Genomic DNA, 16,618 nt, shown 5'->3' with positions numbered 1-16,618 from the left:
CCTTTAAGATATGGGATGGGAACCTCTGATCTACATCAGAAACTGGGCAATGCTAACACCAGGTGCCAAAAGTTATAAGGTGTCCTATTTCCTAGCACTGCCATCCCTCAGTATTGTGAGTCCAAACACAATCTAAATATGTATTTATCCATCATCGAGTGAGTATTTTGCTTTTTTGTTTAAAATTGGAATGATAATTTCAATTACACAGTAAACTGGATACATTATTGGCCTCTGCCCATTTGTTCTACCTTCAGGAAGTGATATAGCAGAAACACCTGATTTCACAGATTTTGTTTTCTTCTTAGTGTGGAAGGGGGAATTTGGAGGAGGTGAGCAAATTGGGCCCTTGATACATATAGATGTACATATTAGTCTTTATTAGACATTTCTGATACTTACCGCTGGCAGAGCAAAGAAAGACACTCCTATAAGAGCAAACATCGAAGCTAAGACCCGGCCTGCCCAAGTCTTTGGCGTTTTGTCACCATAACCGATTGTGGTCAGAGTAATCTGGAGAAGAAACTCACACTTACACAAGCAATGAAGGACAGTTCTGCACCATGTGTAAACCATATGTAATCCATGTAAAAACAAATGTGTAATACGCAGTATGTGTAAACTATTTTTAAATGTGCACGTACAGAGGAATTACAAGTGCCCTTAGCGATGCTTGAGGTGCTAGGTTTCAGACATGCGGCTGACCAAAACAAAATCAATTGTAAATGTTTTTCTACATGCGCTATCAACATTGCACACTGAGTGCTCTGCAGAGCTATCCCCAAACAGGCCTACTAAAGAATATACATAGCTTTGCAATGCCCAGGTCACTCATTAATTCCTCTCCACTGCACTTCAACTGTGATGCACCAAGGCAAACAAAGGTGCCGAGAATTAATTAAAGTACCTGAAACACAGCAGAATATAGCCGGGGTAGCTATGAATAATACATGTATCATACAGACTTGAGATTTCTTCACCCAGGGTTGTGAAAAGATGGAATGTACTGCCCCAGAAGGCGGTAAAGGCAGAATCAATTGAAATGGAGCTAGAAAACCACTTTGGAAGTAAGGGAATTAAGAGTTTTGAACACAAGTTGGGTAGAGGGGATTAAAAGATCTGCTGTGATTTGATAAAATGATGAAAACAAGTTCAAAATGCTGAATGACCTCTTTTTCCTACATTAACATTTTGTCTTTTGTTCAGGTCGCATTATTTTAAATTTAAACAACCTGAAAAAAGGATGAAGTGTGAATCGCAAAAGAAATATATAGAAATGCGTGATTGTTTCTTAGAAGGCAAAACAGGCCATCATGGTCCAGCAGTGTCCTATTGCACTCAATAAGCTGTAATACTGGTATCTGCACTTACTAATCCCCACCACAGTGCATCTGCATAGGTATTAAAATCCTGGGGTTTGTCCTCATTCACGGTGTCTTCTTTTTCAACGAGGTAAACCAGAAACGAGGCCAGAATGAGTGAAAGGAATCCAATGTACCAGGCAGTGATAAGCTCCTGATAAACAAGACAAACTTTGGTTAGCTTCTTTAAGGTTGGCATTTATACAGATTATAAATGTGTCCTGCATCTATCATCAACCAGCCAACCTACTGGTTTTATTGTTTTGATGGTCATATAAGTAGGTATCAGGGGCTGCTATTTTAGGTTGACTGGTTACTGAAACTCACAACCTTACTTGATAATAATAGAAGAATAAATAATAATAATCCATGTATTTGATCTAGCACCTTTCACATCAGCAAGATGCCTCAAAGAACTTCACAGGGTTTATTTTTATAGGCAAGAGACAATTTGCACAAATGTTCCACAAAGACCTATAAAGTGAATGACCAATTGTTTTGTTGAGGACACTGGAAGAAACTCCCTTCTCTCCATTCTCTTTTCAAATACTGTCAAAGGATCTTTACTTTCCACTTGATCAGGCAGAGGGAACTTGGTTTAATATCTCATCCAAAGGACGGCACCTCCAACAATGCAGCACTACTCAACTTTGTATTGGAGTATCAACAACAACTTGCATTTATATAGTGCCCTTCAAGCAGGGCAGCATCTTGGAGCATATCAGCCTGGACTATGAGTTGGGGCTTGAACCTCCAAACTTCAGACTCAGAGGCAGAAGTGCTATCGACTGCGCCAGGCTGCACAAGTTAGTGTTGCCACTTGGGAACGTGGAGTCAAGCTCAGAATGGGGAGGGTGAGCAGGCAGTTCTCATTCAATTTATTAACACATAGTAAAACATGTGGAATAGATCACCCAGGGAGACAGTGCAGGCCGAATGTGTCTCCATATTTCAGAGGAGATGAGATAGCTATTTGGCAGAAAAGTTGAAGTTGAGTTAAACTGATAACCTAGGTACGGACATCGAAACAACATGATCCGCTGAGTGGCAAGTGCAACAGTGGACACCAGTTCACTTTAGGCCCAAACATAGTGATGGCATCGGAAGCGGGAATTCACTGGACATCGATTTATTCTTCTCTTCACTACCTTTGGATCCAGTGACAAACTGAGAGAAGGAATAAAACATGACTCTGGAATCCAGTGGAAAAGGACAGAAGTGATCGGACAAAATGCACAGCATTAAAACCCAGTCTCTGCCTCCTGGCTAAATTTAAGAGAAGTTACCTTTAATCTACACAATGTTTCTGGTGCCCACTCCTACCTTGCTGTGGGCGCAAATTGCTGAACCTAGAAGCTTCCAGGTGCCTCCTCTCCGGTCCATCCGCAGCATCCGCAGGATCTGAAGGAACCGTAAGCTTCGGAGTGATGTGGCCAAGATGTTCTGCAGGGCCCCGGCTGCGACGATGACCACAGAGCCGATCAGCACAATTATATCTGGGCAGACAGGAGAGAGAGGCACTGGGTCAGTAACAGCTCAGCTACAACACAAAACCTGCTTCTCAACTCCAGAGATAGATTTTGGAATGGAATACGCACCCCTGGAGGGATGCATCCTTGCTTACCTAATTCCAAAAAATATCAGGCTCAGAGTAGCAAGAGCTGAGGCTTGAGGACTCTAGAGTATGTGTTGGGGCACTGCACCAGCTAAAACCGCGTAGCTTGCCATTGATATTGCTGTCCGGCAATCTTTCCCGCTGCGTGTCCAGCTAGAACCACCCTATCCATTAAGGCTTTGGCTTGCAGGGTTAACAGGAGCTAAGTGGCCATTGCCCCCAGTGACTGGTCTGCCCTTCTAGGTCCTGCCGATGAGCCAGGCTGGCTGTACTGTCATCAGCAGTACACTGGAATGCCATGGACCTGCCTGACTCAGGAACCTATACTATTGATGCTGCTTCAGAGAGCTGGCTCAATTCTGACATTCCATTGCCAGGCATGTCACCTTGATGCCAGTTCAGCTCCAAGAAAGTCTGGCTTACCTGATGGATGGCCTCGCCACCATCACCACCACTAACACTGGGTGGTTGATCTAAGTCCAATTGCATGCCTCCTAGGCACAACTGAATGTTCACACTCTTGACTTTGCTGCTCAAGCTCTAAATGCTGATTGCCACTCAGTGACTCAATGTATATCTTGGATAGACCTAAGAACCGAAACCCAACCTGGTTTCAGCCTGCAAGCTCATTTTGTCTTAAATATGTAAGATTGATCACAAGAGAGATTCAGATGAATAAACCCCTCATCCTTACAGAATACTCACCAGTTTCAGGATCCAGCTGCCCCTTGAATATCATAATAATAATAATAATCCTTGCATTTGATATAGTGCCTCTTCGAGACGTCTGAAATTGCTTCAGAGAATATACTGTAAATTAAATTGACTGTATATTTTGTGGTTGTACAATTTATTAATTTGGTCACTCAATCCATGACTGTGTGTCTCGTTTCACCCACAAAATATATAGTCACTACACTTGACAGTATATTCTGTGAAGTGCTTTGAGACGTCTCAAAGACGTGATGAGGCACTATATCAAATGCAAGGATTATTATTAATTTTTTTTAAGGAATTATTACCCCTGAAAAGCAATCCGCTAATCGACTAACAACTGATTTTCTACTTACTGCTTGGCAAACAGACGTGCGGAGTAAGGAAACTTGCCCAACATTTCGCCCTTCCGGGAATCGAACCCAGGTCTTCTCACTTGCGAGGCAGGTGTTTCAACCACTGAGCAACAGGACTCCACCCTTGACTGAATGAGTCAAAGGTGTGAAGTATAATTAGGTTGCCTGTAACAGATGCATCAGTGATCCAAGGAACCTTTTGCAGCATTATGGCTTAATTTACATTACCACTTTCACATTCAGCACTTTTTAAGTCTCACCATGCCAATTACCCACAAGGAGAGATATTTCTTCTTTGTTCATCATTAACAAAAGATACACTCACCTAGGATGCATAGAGGCTTCCTGATAAATTTCAGACGTCCTCTCCATCCTCTGTACCGGCAGCAGCAGCCAGACGCCCAGATCCTCAAAGCAAATTCAATTCCGAACACAACTATTGTAACAGCTTCCTGTTCAAACACAGACATGCAAATATAGCTCAGTGTAGAGTATTTCAGCACACCGGCAGCTCTTCAGTACAGCAGTTCAGCCCTTTACTTCCCATCACGTATTCAACTCTCTGGCAACACAATCCCTGTATAATCCTTCAACACATCATCCTATAATGTCAGACCACTAACAATAAAACTAATCCCAAAACAAGTATTTCTTAATTTATGTTTTTTGGTCAGTAGTAAACCATCACCATGTTTCAGAGCATCCAAACCAAACTAAGAGTTCTATGCATCCCATCAATGAATAGCAAGTCTGGAAATATTTATTGGAATGGAATGTGTACTCTCTCCCTGGAGAGACTCATCCTGTTTACCTAATTCCAGAGAATATTATGTTACGGTTGGTAAAATCCAAGGCTTGGGGACCCCAGAGTGTGTACTGAGGTACTGCTTGACCAGCTAAAAATAGCTTGCGTTTTAGCTGATTTGACTCTTAACAGTTCCCTAATGCATACTTAACTTAAGGATCTCTTTAAGGAATACCAAGAGGTGTACATTCTTCTGACACGAAAGGCACTATATAAAGGTAAACTGTACTGTATTGAAATCCACACTCTCCTAGACTAAAAATGACTAAGAACCCAACATAATACCTAAATTTTACAAAATAAACTAGTTCCCTCAAGGTTACACAAAATGGCAGCGCGAGGATCCTGAGGAACAAACCATTTCCCTGGAGAACAGCACAACCTACTGGTATTCTTTGAAACATTCATTAAATAGGTTGAGGAACGGTATAAGGAATACCACACATGTTATCCCTCTATGTTATGATCAGAAGAACATTAGCTTTGCAGGTATAATGACAGTTCAGTAGAGAGAAGATAGTGTGTACCAACCAGTATTAGGAGCCACTGTTCTGAGAGTGTCTCAAATTCAACAAATGTTGACAGGATGGCCAGGATTAGGCACGCGAGGACCAACAAAAACCTGGAAAATTAAAAAAAGGTGAATTATTAGGAGCACAACACTGATATAGTGACAACATCAAGAAGAATGCACTAAACATATGATGTCCAAGTACATTAGAAAGAACAGCTAACGCAGCCTAAATGGACATGTATAGATCATTCTTCAGTGATGGGCATAGATCTGTGGGGTATTGCTGTCTACAAATTGGCTGCAAGTAGAGGTGACTGGCTATATGGAAAAACAGGAAATTTCCCTTTTGCCCCAGGAATGATTCCCAAGCGCCCCATGATTGGCTCCCAATACTTACTACCCCAGAACCCGACAGCTCTGACCAGCAAGTCATTGGCCAGAGCCTGCCCTCCCTGATGAGTGACACCTATGATAGTCAATCATTCCCCAAATCTCGCTCTTCTGTTGAAAAACTGACAAAGTTTTTAAAACATGACAAATTGGAGCCGGCACCAATCAGTGCCCCCATTTTATATGAAAATCTCAAGGTCTTTCGGGGAGCCAATCCACAACTGGCTGTAGGAATAACACAGATTGTTTTGCGATTCTAGTCTGAAAAGGAGCATTCCCAGGATGGGAGCACTGCCACTTACTGGCCATTTACATTGGTATACATTAACAGTCCAGTCTTAAAACATTACAAACGCTTACTCCATCGTGTGCTAACAAATTCTTGCCATGAATACTAAAACAAACCACTAGAGGGACCTAATATTCAGTGTCAGATGAAAGTAGTTCAGCCACCAAATTGTTGGAAGTTATTATCAAATATCTGCATAATGGAAATTACATTTGGTGTGTTGGTTTCAGAATTTGTCCAAAATACATTTATATATAGTATAATATTAGCAACTGTTTACATCGCAGCAACCTATAGGTTGTATATCCATCCATAATACTTGGACATAGCACCGTTCATGACTATCCACCATGGAAATCAGTCTGTGGCCTGGACATCAAGCCTTTACTTTATTCCATTGTTCCTATGTAGGTATTAAGTTTACTCTTTTATATTTGAATAAATTAATGAAATTCTTGTCAGTCTATAACGTGATGGGAATTACCTTTTGTCGTATTTTTGCTAAGAAGATGAAACATGCTAGAAGAACCTCCTTAAGAACTGGAACACAAATTCAAGCCTCAGGAAGACCTGAACTTTATAGAGAGGAAAATAAACATTTGGTGCTAAAGAGGAAAATGAAAGTCTTTGGGACAATCAAGGAAACACAGCTGTTCCATTTGAAATCAGAGGAGATACTAAGGTCAAGAACATAAACAATAGTAAATAACAACAATCTAGGAGTGGAGTTTTCAAAATTAAGAGGAACTCGCTGATGGTTAGACTTGTGAGTGATAAATTCCCTCTTGCCGTTTTTACTTTCAGTTCATGACAATTCAACACTGCAGTCCAAGAGAAGTTGACGTGAATCTCGCATCAACTCTGTTCCTCCATGGTCACTTGAAAGCTCCCTGGTTGTGTGATGTTAATGCTACAAAAAACTGCTGACATCTGTTTTTCAAATTAAGGCTAAATTTAAATTAAAATGAATGACATCTCCTTAACTTACATACAATTCTTTTTCTTTTAGTTTTTCTCAAAGCATTTCAGTGTGAACTCCTGATAGATGAAGAAAACATTCTAGAAAATCTTACTCTAGCCTGAACCTGAGCTGACTACGCAGAATAAATCAGCCTTATATCACTGCTGTCAGTTTCTATTTGCATTGACAATTTAAACGTTGTTGTTAAATAAAAGGTTTTGCCATGATTCCCAATATGTCTGCTGCTGAAGTGGAACACCTTAACAGAGGGTTGTTATAATGTGGAATTTCTACCAGGAGTGGTGGCCAAGGCACAATTCATATTTTTTTGAAGAGGAAGTTGGATAGATATCCAAAAGGGAGTCATTGCAGATTTATGGGGAAAGTCACCCGCCAAATGGTTCCACGATAGAGAAAAATATCCAACTTCTGGATGATCAGGTTGCCGCCGACATCACTTCCTGTGTGGTGTTCTTGCCGAGTAAATGGGGTCCACACACCTTTGGAGTTATAATAATAATCCTTACATTTGATATAGCGTTTTTTATGTTATAAGCAAATCTGCGCTGCAATAAAACATATTCTAACAGGGCTGCACTTATTTATTCCAATACAGTATTATTGGAGTAAATAAGTGTTCCGAGATGCCAGACGGTGTGAAGGTAGCTATGTAATGCAAGTTGTTGTATTAGCAAAGGGTATTGTGGTAAACAACCATTTGAACTAAAACATATCCCACACAGCAACCAATTTTTGTAATTTGATCAATCATTCTCTTAAATCTGCTAGTGCCAGGATTATTCTTAACTTCTTGGGAAAAGAATCTCCTCTGAGTGTTTCATTCCATGACAGTAAATATTCCAAGCTTTCAGCCGTAAATGCATTAAATCAGATAACACACATGCAACCAGGTCAAACAAAATATGCGTATGTTTATCTTTATTTATCTCTATTTAACCATGAAGAAGCTTTTACTGTGGCTAATGGCGATTTGAAGTCCCTTCTTTCATATAAAGGGGTTTAAAATCTGTAACCATCCAACATAATATTTTTCTGTTAGACGCCTGAAGGTGTATAGAGCAAAGCATTGAGATAAGTACAGATGAAGTCAAGTGGCCTTCTTCTGTGTTGTAAAGATCTATGATTCTATTTAGAACCATGTACCTGTTATTGATTCAACAATAAAAACTTGCACTTATATAGTGTCTTTCATACAAGTAATCATCTCAATCTGTTTTACAGCAATGGAGTATGTGTCCAAACAGAGTGGGAGATGGGGGTATGGTAAGAGGGAGGTTACCAAAGGCAAGTCAAAGTGTTAGGTGTTTAGAAGGGATTTGACAGCAGAGAAGGAGTATGTGAGATGGAGGAATTTGGGGAGAGAGTTCCAAAGAGTTTGGGCAAAGTAGCTGATGGTGGACTGGAGAGGCTGTGGGATGTTCAGCAGGTCTGAGTTAGCAGAATGGATGGAATGGGTGAGGAGTGAGACTGCAGGAAATCACAGAGAGTGTGCGGAGGCACTTGAAAGTTGGAACACAAATCTCAAAATCAAACCGCTGGGTAAAACGGAGCTTGCGTGCGTAGCTCTCAGCTTTGCCTGACTTCTGCACCATCACCTGCTTCCGTCATCACCTCCCACCACACCCGCACCCCCCCACTTTCCCCCGCTGAATCCTTCATCAACGCCTGGATCACCTCCAGGCTCGATTATTCCAACACCCCACTGCCAGACTCCCCAGCTCCTCCCTATACAAACTGCAGACCATCCAGAACTCTGTGGTCCATGTCACACACACACACGCACTTTCCCTCAAACTCACCACACGGTATCCCACTATTGATGTGACCAGGCATCAGAATTGTTTTCCTTTTGATCTGAAAAATCAAGCTTATTTAAGATTGATCTTTCAAATCTTGTTCAAGTATTAACATTTAATAATTAGAAACACTTTATCACACACATTGCAACCAGACAGTCAAACATTAGTTAATGAAAAAATCAACAGGAGGCAATAGCCATAGTGGCTGTGTGATGGATTGCACAGAGAAGCTGTAAACATTGTTAAATATACATGCAACAGATTAAAAAGTACATATCAGCTAAAAATAGGTGAGCCTGGGAATGAGGACAATTACTCAGATAGTTCATATCCGCACTTCACAGAGTTTGCTCACAAGGAATTAAAAATAATTGCGCGAGCAATTTTTCCAAACAGAGCTCATAAAATGTGGGAACCAGGTGGAAAAGCTGATAGCCTCACCGCAAATGTACTAACATGCAGAATCTCAACATCAGAGATCCATAAGACTGATGTGGGAATTGGAAATTTCACAATAATTTGAGGGTGTGATCTGAGATTTGTGTGAAAATATATTATTGATTGTTGAGCACGGTCACGTGCACAGAGGGAATTACAGGTGCCCTTAATTGTATAATTAAAAAGTAATGAAAAAGAAAGGGGATCAAAAAATCTGTTAGCAACTAATAAAGCAGGTCCACAGAACTGATTGGCCTCCTCCTGTTCTGATATTGCTACACTGCTGTGTTCCTACCCCTGTGGATAGAAAGAGAACATGACCATGGATTGAGCATGTATTGGGTTCAGCCTGTGGAGTCGTGTGCCTCAGACTCTCTCACTGGCACAGTGGTGTCGCTGAAAAGCAGGAGAATATTGAATGGTGTCAGAACACCCTGCACAATGTGCCAGCTTTGCTCACACAGTGAGAGTCCCAGCTGACATGCTCCCCTTTCCATCTGGTCAACGAGGTACACTTTTAGGTGAGATTTAAAGACAGACGGGTGGGCGTGGAGAGACAAAAGGAGAGATGGAGGGAATCCCAGGGTTGGGATTTAGTTCTTCAAGGCTTGGCCACTGATGATGGCTCAAAGCGGCCTGAGGCCAAGTTAGCTGAAAGGCAAATTCTGCTGAGTTGGCAAAACAACTACCGTTAAATAAATCCGCACTTTCCTTTTAAGTGAGTTTGATTTATAAAAGCATTTCAATCCACATCTGTTGCCTTAATGTGAGCCAAAACTGGGTATAGAAAGTTTGTTGGCAAGACCATTTAAGTTGGAGGCTTTTCAGAATACGTTACTTGCTGCCTGAACAATACAAATTTAGACAGTCACCCTTACGAAATGCAGATCATTTATTTTAAATCCAAAAGGTTATGACCGTCACTTTTGGGAAACGTATTAGAGAGGAACAGTGCCATTGAATGCCTCCACAAAGGTGTGAGGTGAACTCCAGCACAAAGAGAAGGGCAAAGGGCAAGTGAATGGTATCAAGTCACATCCCTGCTACAATGTCCCCAGATCCCGACAATGTGAGAAATTTGTTTTAAAGGGATGGAAGGTTAAACCTTGAAGGAAGATGGATGATTACAAATGCACTGTCAGTAGAGGTCAGAATAAACCGAATGCCAAGGACTCCAAATCAAATCAACAGGTCACAGTAGTCACTAATCACTGTCTAGAAACCTGATATACAGTATAACAGAAGGCAACTTCAGACTCTTCATAAAAGCACATTTCAGAGTAAAAAAAGCATTGTGCTGAACATTGTGTAACATTTGAAACTATTTGAGACATCCTCCTGATGTGAAAGCACTCTATAAATGGAGATTGCATTGTAAATTCACCCTGGGTCTAGATTTACTGAACACAACATTTCAGAGTGTGCAGAATTTGGCAAATTGTTGAATTCAGTTTTAACTTTGAAGCCTGTTTTCCGTAGTTCTTAAAATAAACTTACAGAAAACCAGCTTCAAACTTAACATTCCCATTGCCCTTCCTCTCAGCCCCCATCCATGATTTGTCTGAAGTGACAACTGTGAACTGATTCTACGTGTTTAATCGGAATAGCATAAGTAACTGGGCTCAAATCAAAACATGCTGTGATGGGCAACCTTAGTACTAGTTATTGTTTTGGAAGTTATCTGAATGCTGTAGAGATGGAATCAATAGGGAATCTTAAAGGAGCGATAGGACATACTTGGGAATTGAAGGCATTAAAGGGTATGACTAAAGGGTGGGCAATAGTTTTAAAAGATCTGCCAAGAAACTGGTGGAATAGACCGAATAGGCTGAAAGGCCTCATCTTGTTCCTGTTTCCTATGTTCCTAAGGGCTTTTGTTATCTACCTGAGATGATGTGTACCAACAAATTAATACATCTCTGACAGCCCTCAAATATTGCCTGCTATGGGTAATGTTATCCAATTTACAACGTCAATATACAAACACTGAGATACACACAGAGTCTGGAGTCCCAGAATGTATTGTGAGCTTCCACTGACTAAATATAGGTCTGTGCATCTTTATATAGCGTTATATCCGTAAGTATAGCACAAATATTGGCTAGGAATTCATTGTATCTTCAATCTAATCATTACATTACACAAATGGTTATATTTTAAGCATGTAATAAATTATAAAATTATAGATCTGAAATGAATGAAGGAATCCTCACTCACTTTGCCTATTAAGAAATCTTGTTTGAAATTGGTGAATTTTAGGCCAGTCTAAGTTTATATCCTGATAACAACACAATATATCTATAAAGAAACAATAATAACTTGAATTTATAAATTCTCAAAGAATACACTATAATTGACTGTATTTTTTGTGGGTGAATATGTAAAGACTTGGGTTTAATTTCTATCATTTGAGACTAAATCATATTTTTTATTTCCTCTCTAAAGGACTCTACCCTAACTTTTGCACTGAAAAAAGATCCATTGGAAAATTGCACATGGACCAGTTTAACCACAATCATGTACTTTGCACCCAGTTTGTAGGATACAACATGCCGCCAGCAGGGGGCACTATGTTTCCATCTTACAACCTTAGAGTGGCATCAGGGGACCAGGTTCTGTGTCGTGCCAGCAATATAAAATGTTCCAGAGAATTCTGGCTCACAAAAAAATAAACATTTGTTTTATTGATGAAATGAACATTTCACACTGCGTTCCTTTTCAAAGTTTTTTTTCATGAAGCTGTTGCCCTATGAGAATTTTGATCCCATTTATCCTTTATTTAGGAACAGCAGAAGGCTATTCAGCCCACATTCCACCAGTTTATTCGATTTTGGCAGATCTTTCAATCCCAATGTCCCATACTTTCACTATACCTCCTTTATGCCTCCACTAAGCAGGTATCTGTCTCTCTGTTAGAAACATCCCTGTTGTTTATACATTTACAGCTTTCATGGGAAGAACATCCCACATGCTCACAACCCTCTGTGTGATAAATTGCTTCCTGACCTCAGTTCTAACTCAAAATCTTATTTTGTGTTAAAATTGTCACATAAGAGTATTGTTCTGTAGAAACAAAATATCTCCATCACACCCATCCCCATTTTCTCCCATTTTTCTCTCCTCAACTTCTCATGAAGACACCAAGGGGGAGAAATTCCATTTGGGTCTAAATTTATTCGCTTAGTATTTCTGAGCATCCAGAATTTCGCAAATTCTTAAATATGGTCTTAATGTTGAAGCCGTTTTTCTGTATGGACAGAAAAATTAATTCAGAGTTAACACTGAGTTCAATAATTGACAAAATTCTGGAGTCTCTGAAACTCTAAATAAACAGTCAATCCTGATCCAGGTGGAAAGTGTTCCCCTTGTCGGTGTATGTTTTCACAAGCACCAGCAGCCCTCTAGAACTTCACCCAAGTGACTGTTCTTTCCATGTGAACATAGACAGTGAGTATCAGATGCCTATTTAATCATGAAGGGCGTCAGTGCTGAGCTTGATCCTGCCACACATGTGATGTGCCATTTTACAGCAAAAATCACTGGAGATCAACTGAAGGAAACTTAACTGATTCCATCTCCTCCCCAATCACACAGCACAGAATCTCCCTGATTTGCGTTTCTCAGTACAGCACAACAACAACAACAACAACAAAACTACATTTATAGAGAGCCTTTCACGTCGGGAGGACGTCCCAAAGCGCTGAACGGTCAGGTGTCGGGACCCGAGCATGGGGGAGGGGTGGTGTAGGGGTGAGGGAAGACAGTGAGGTGGGAGGGAGACCAAAGGCACGGTCGAAGAGAAGGGTCTTGAGATCAGCCTTGAAGGAGGCAAGGGAGGAAGTGAGGTGAAGGGACCGTGGGATGGAGTTCCAGAGTGTGGGGGCAGAGAGGCTGAAAGCCCGGCCACCAATGGTAGGGCGGATCGAGCGGGAGACATGGAGCAGGTCAGAGCCCGATGAACGGATGGAGCGGGCAGGTTGGTAGGGAGTCAGCAGGTCAGAGTGGTAGGTGTGGGCAGGGTAGGATGAGGATGAGGATCTTGAACTCGATCCTCTGGGGGATGGAGAGCCAGTGGAGTCGGGGTGGGAATTATGGGGTCACGGAGCCTGGTGCGTGAGAGTACATGAGCTGCAGAGTTTTGGATGATCTGCAGTTTGTGAAGGGAAGAGTTGGAGGCCGATGAGGAGGGAGTTCCCATAATCGAGCCTTGATGTGACGAATGCGTGGGTGAGGGTTTCGGCAGCCTGAGGGGTGAGGCAGTGGCGGAGTCTGGCAATGTTGTGGAGGTGGTGGTAGGCAGTGCCGGTCATGGCGTGGATGTGGGGAGAAAGGACAGTTCAGGGTCAAACAAGATACCCAAGTTCCTGACTGGCTTAGTGAGGTTGAGTGTGCAGCCGTGGAGACTGATGCTCCCAGCGCCTGAGGTGCAGAGATTCTGGCGCGAGCCAATCAGGAGGGCCTCTCTTGTTGACGTTGAGTTGGAGAAAGTTGGCTCTCTTCCTGGACTTGCTGTTGGACAGGCAGATGGTCAGGAAGCCAGTAATCCTGGAGTTCAGGGTGGAGGCAGAGAGATAGAGTTGGGTGTCACCCGCATACATGTGAAAATTTACCCCATGTCTGCGGATGATGTCACCAAGAGGGAGCATGTAGAGGGTGAAGAGGGGGGGTCCGAGGACAGACATTGCATGGTGTGTTTCCCATTGAAGCTATCTGCTACTTTGTTTCAAATAATAAGAAATGTATCACTTAATTTAGTTATTTCTGCCATGCTCCACCCTATTCATGGTTCACCTGAAATAAAGGACACAGTAACTTGTACTTACATAGTATCTTATATGTAAAAATAAACGTCTCAAACACTTTAGAAAATAAAATTGATAAGAAATGGAAGGAACGTTATAAGGCAAATGAGGCAGCATTGTCCTGTAAACAATTAGATAAGTCAATTAGTATAAAATAGAAAATTGATACCACTGTGAACTGATCCTATCTATACATATCATTTGAGTTGATAAACAATCAGCTTGGTTTGGATACTCAAGCATGGTGATGGGTTTCCGCATGTGTCAGACACCCGGCTGACCAAAAAAATTTATGATAAACACTGGAATGGCAAAACCACAGCAAAAAGTGGCTCATGGTGTAAGTTGTGTTTTTGACGGGAAACCCCTGAACATCAGGCCATTTGGTGAGACCTTACTAATTACACATTTTAATGTCAAAACATGCTGATAGAATTACAGCATTACTAAATCTGTTCCCAACAACCCAACTAAGAGAATCAGTGCCACCTTGCGTAGTGAGCCACCAGGTTTAGCGAGGATTAGTATCATTATTATTTAGTGAGTTTATTTAAAGAGCCAGGAAGACTGGTAAAGTCCCAGGTGTTATACCAAGTAAGTACTGAGTTACTTGATCATAATCACCAACTTGGCAGTAATTCCCTCCCTGAAGGAATATACCTTTAACACTCTGGGTTTGAAATTCCAGGTTAAAATTTGTTGACTCTTAGGCACAGTCAGCCATAGGCACAGGTTGGGTCAGATGGTAGCACTCTTGCCTCTGAGTCAGAAGGATGTGGGTTCAAGCCCCACATCAGGACCTGGAACTCATATTGTCTATGTTGACGCTCTAATGCAGTGCTGGGGGGGTGCTCCATTGTTGGATGTGCCGTCCTTCAGAGGTTTGTTCAGATGGATGTTAAGCATCCAGTGACACTGTTCTAAAAGAGAAGGAAGTTTCTCCCGGTGTCATGGCCAACAATCCCCAAATAAAATTGGTCATTCACTTCATGCTGTTTGTGGGACATTGCTGTGCGCAATGTGTATTTTATATTTTGGGCTGTTGTGTTGGCCCACACAATACTGTAAGATTCTGTAATTAATGGGTCAAATAATATCTCAAATTATATTTATGATGTCTATATTGACATATGATCATATGAGGGGAGCTGGTTGTGACTAACTTCGAAAAAGATCCTTTCTCAAGGAGGAGAAACAAAAGACTGCATATAAACACAAACTGTTTTCATTCCTTATCAGTCATTTTCCCATGGAAAAATGGTCTGCAGCTGGTTTAACATGAGAGAGAGATATGTTGCATTTTTTAGAAAGGACCCATCTTGCAAAGACAATAGGTGAAAGGTCATCTAACGAACTGAATAAACGGAGATCGATTTGGAAAGAGAATCAGAGGAAAGAATTGAAGAAGGAGAGGGATCGAATTGGACGTGCCATGATACCTGGATACGTTTGGGTGATCGAACTGAGAAACATACAACAATATTTGGATATCTTTGGTTCGGCATATATATTTGTATTAATAAGTATACATTAAAATGGATATTAAATGGACATTGCTACTCTGTCTCTTCCACAGCATTTGGTTAGATCAACTTAAATCATGATGAACTGTACATGGATATGTAAGCATTATTGTGATGTATTCTTTTAATTATTTATAATTATTACTAATCCGAATTAATAAACATCTATATTTTTGTACAACATTTCTGTCAGTCCTTACCTTACCGCAGGGACAAAGTGCTATCAAATGCAAGGATTATTATTAATATTATTAAATTTAAATTAACCCTTAAACATACACACTTCACTTTTCAGCATAGCATATATAGTTGCTAAGTCAATTTCAAGGATTATTATTATTATCATAGCACTCTGAGATGCTACCCACTCTGAAGGACTCTATGTAAATGCAACTTATTGTTATTGTTATATTATATTCGATGCAATAATCAAAGAAGACTTCCAATGGAGTCCTGTAGCAAAGTGGTTAGAGCACTTTCCTCACAAGAGAGAGACCTGGGCTCGATTCCCGACAGGGCAAAACCTTGGGCAAGTTTCCTTACTCCACATTCCTGATAATAATCCCACAAGAAAAAAAAATTCACTTTACAGTATATTCTCGAAGACTTGATAAGGCGCTATATCAAATCTAACGATTATTATTATTATTATCACTATTTTTTAAACAGAGCCATGATTTCCAAATCAAGTTGGAACTTAAGAATTTTTCCAAAATTCTGCACAATTTTAAATTTCAAGACAAAGTTTTTAAGGCTAAGGTCAGGTGAAATTTTAGGCCTTCAGTGTCTACTGATGATGGCCACTTCAACGAGAATGATTGGTAAAACTGAACTCCATGCTTAAAGGTGGAAACGATCAAGGTGATGGAAGGCCGATGACAAAGAAAATGGCAAACTTTAAAGTCAGAAAATAATACATAACAATAAGAAGGCAATAGGAAGTAATGACACCCATATCTAACTTTATTCCATCTTATGATGCCTCTGGACTGTACACTTGCCACCCACCTGAAAGCACCATGTAGTTTTT

General features: G+C 40.8%; 1 protein-coding gene across 1 annotated transcript in view; it reads right to left on the bottom strand.

The window, feature by feature from the left end:
- The window catches only part of kcnq3 (potassium voltage-gated channel, KQT-like subfamily, member 3), a gene marked incomplete at its 5' end in the record, with an annotated part of 174,613 nt that overhangs the window by 27,385 nt on the left and 130,610 nt on the right, over positions 1–16,618 (bottom strand). Inside the window, 5 exons of the mRNA XM_042331668.1 lie at positions 403–513; positions 1,372–1,515; positions 2,685–2,857; positions 4,372–4,498; positions 5,383–5,473. Of these exons, the coding sequence (XP_042187602.1) occupies positions 403–513; positions 1,372–1,515; positions 2,685–2,857; positions 4,372–4,498; positions 5,383–5,473 (646 nt within the window). The remainder of the gene's footprint in view (positions 1–402; positions 514–1,371; positions 1,516–2,684; positions 2,858–4,371; positions 4,499–5,382; positions 5,474–16,618) is intronic.

Source organism: Callorhinchus milii, unplaced genomic scaffold, assembly GCF_018977255.1.
Source record: "Callorhinchus milii isolate IMCB2004 unplaced genomic scaffold, IMCB_Cmil_1.0 Scaffold2, whole genome shotgun sequence".
Classification (NCBI taxonomy): Eukaryota; Metazoa; Chordata; class Chondrichthyes; order Chimaeriformes; family Callorhinchidae; genus Callorhinchus; species Callorhinchus milii.
Note: the sequence above shows the minus strand (reverse complement) of the source record. Positions and strands in the feature narration are given on the sequence as shown.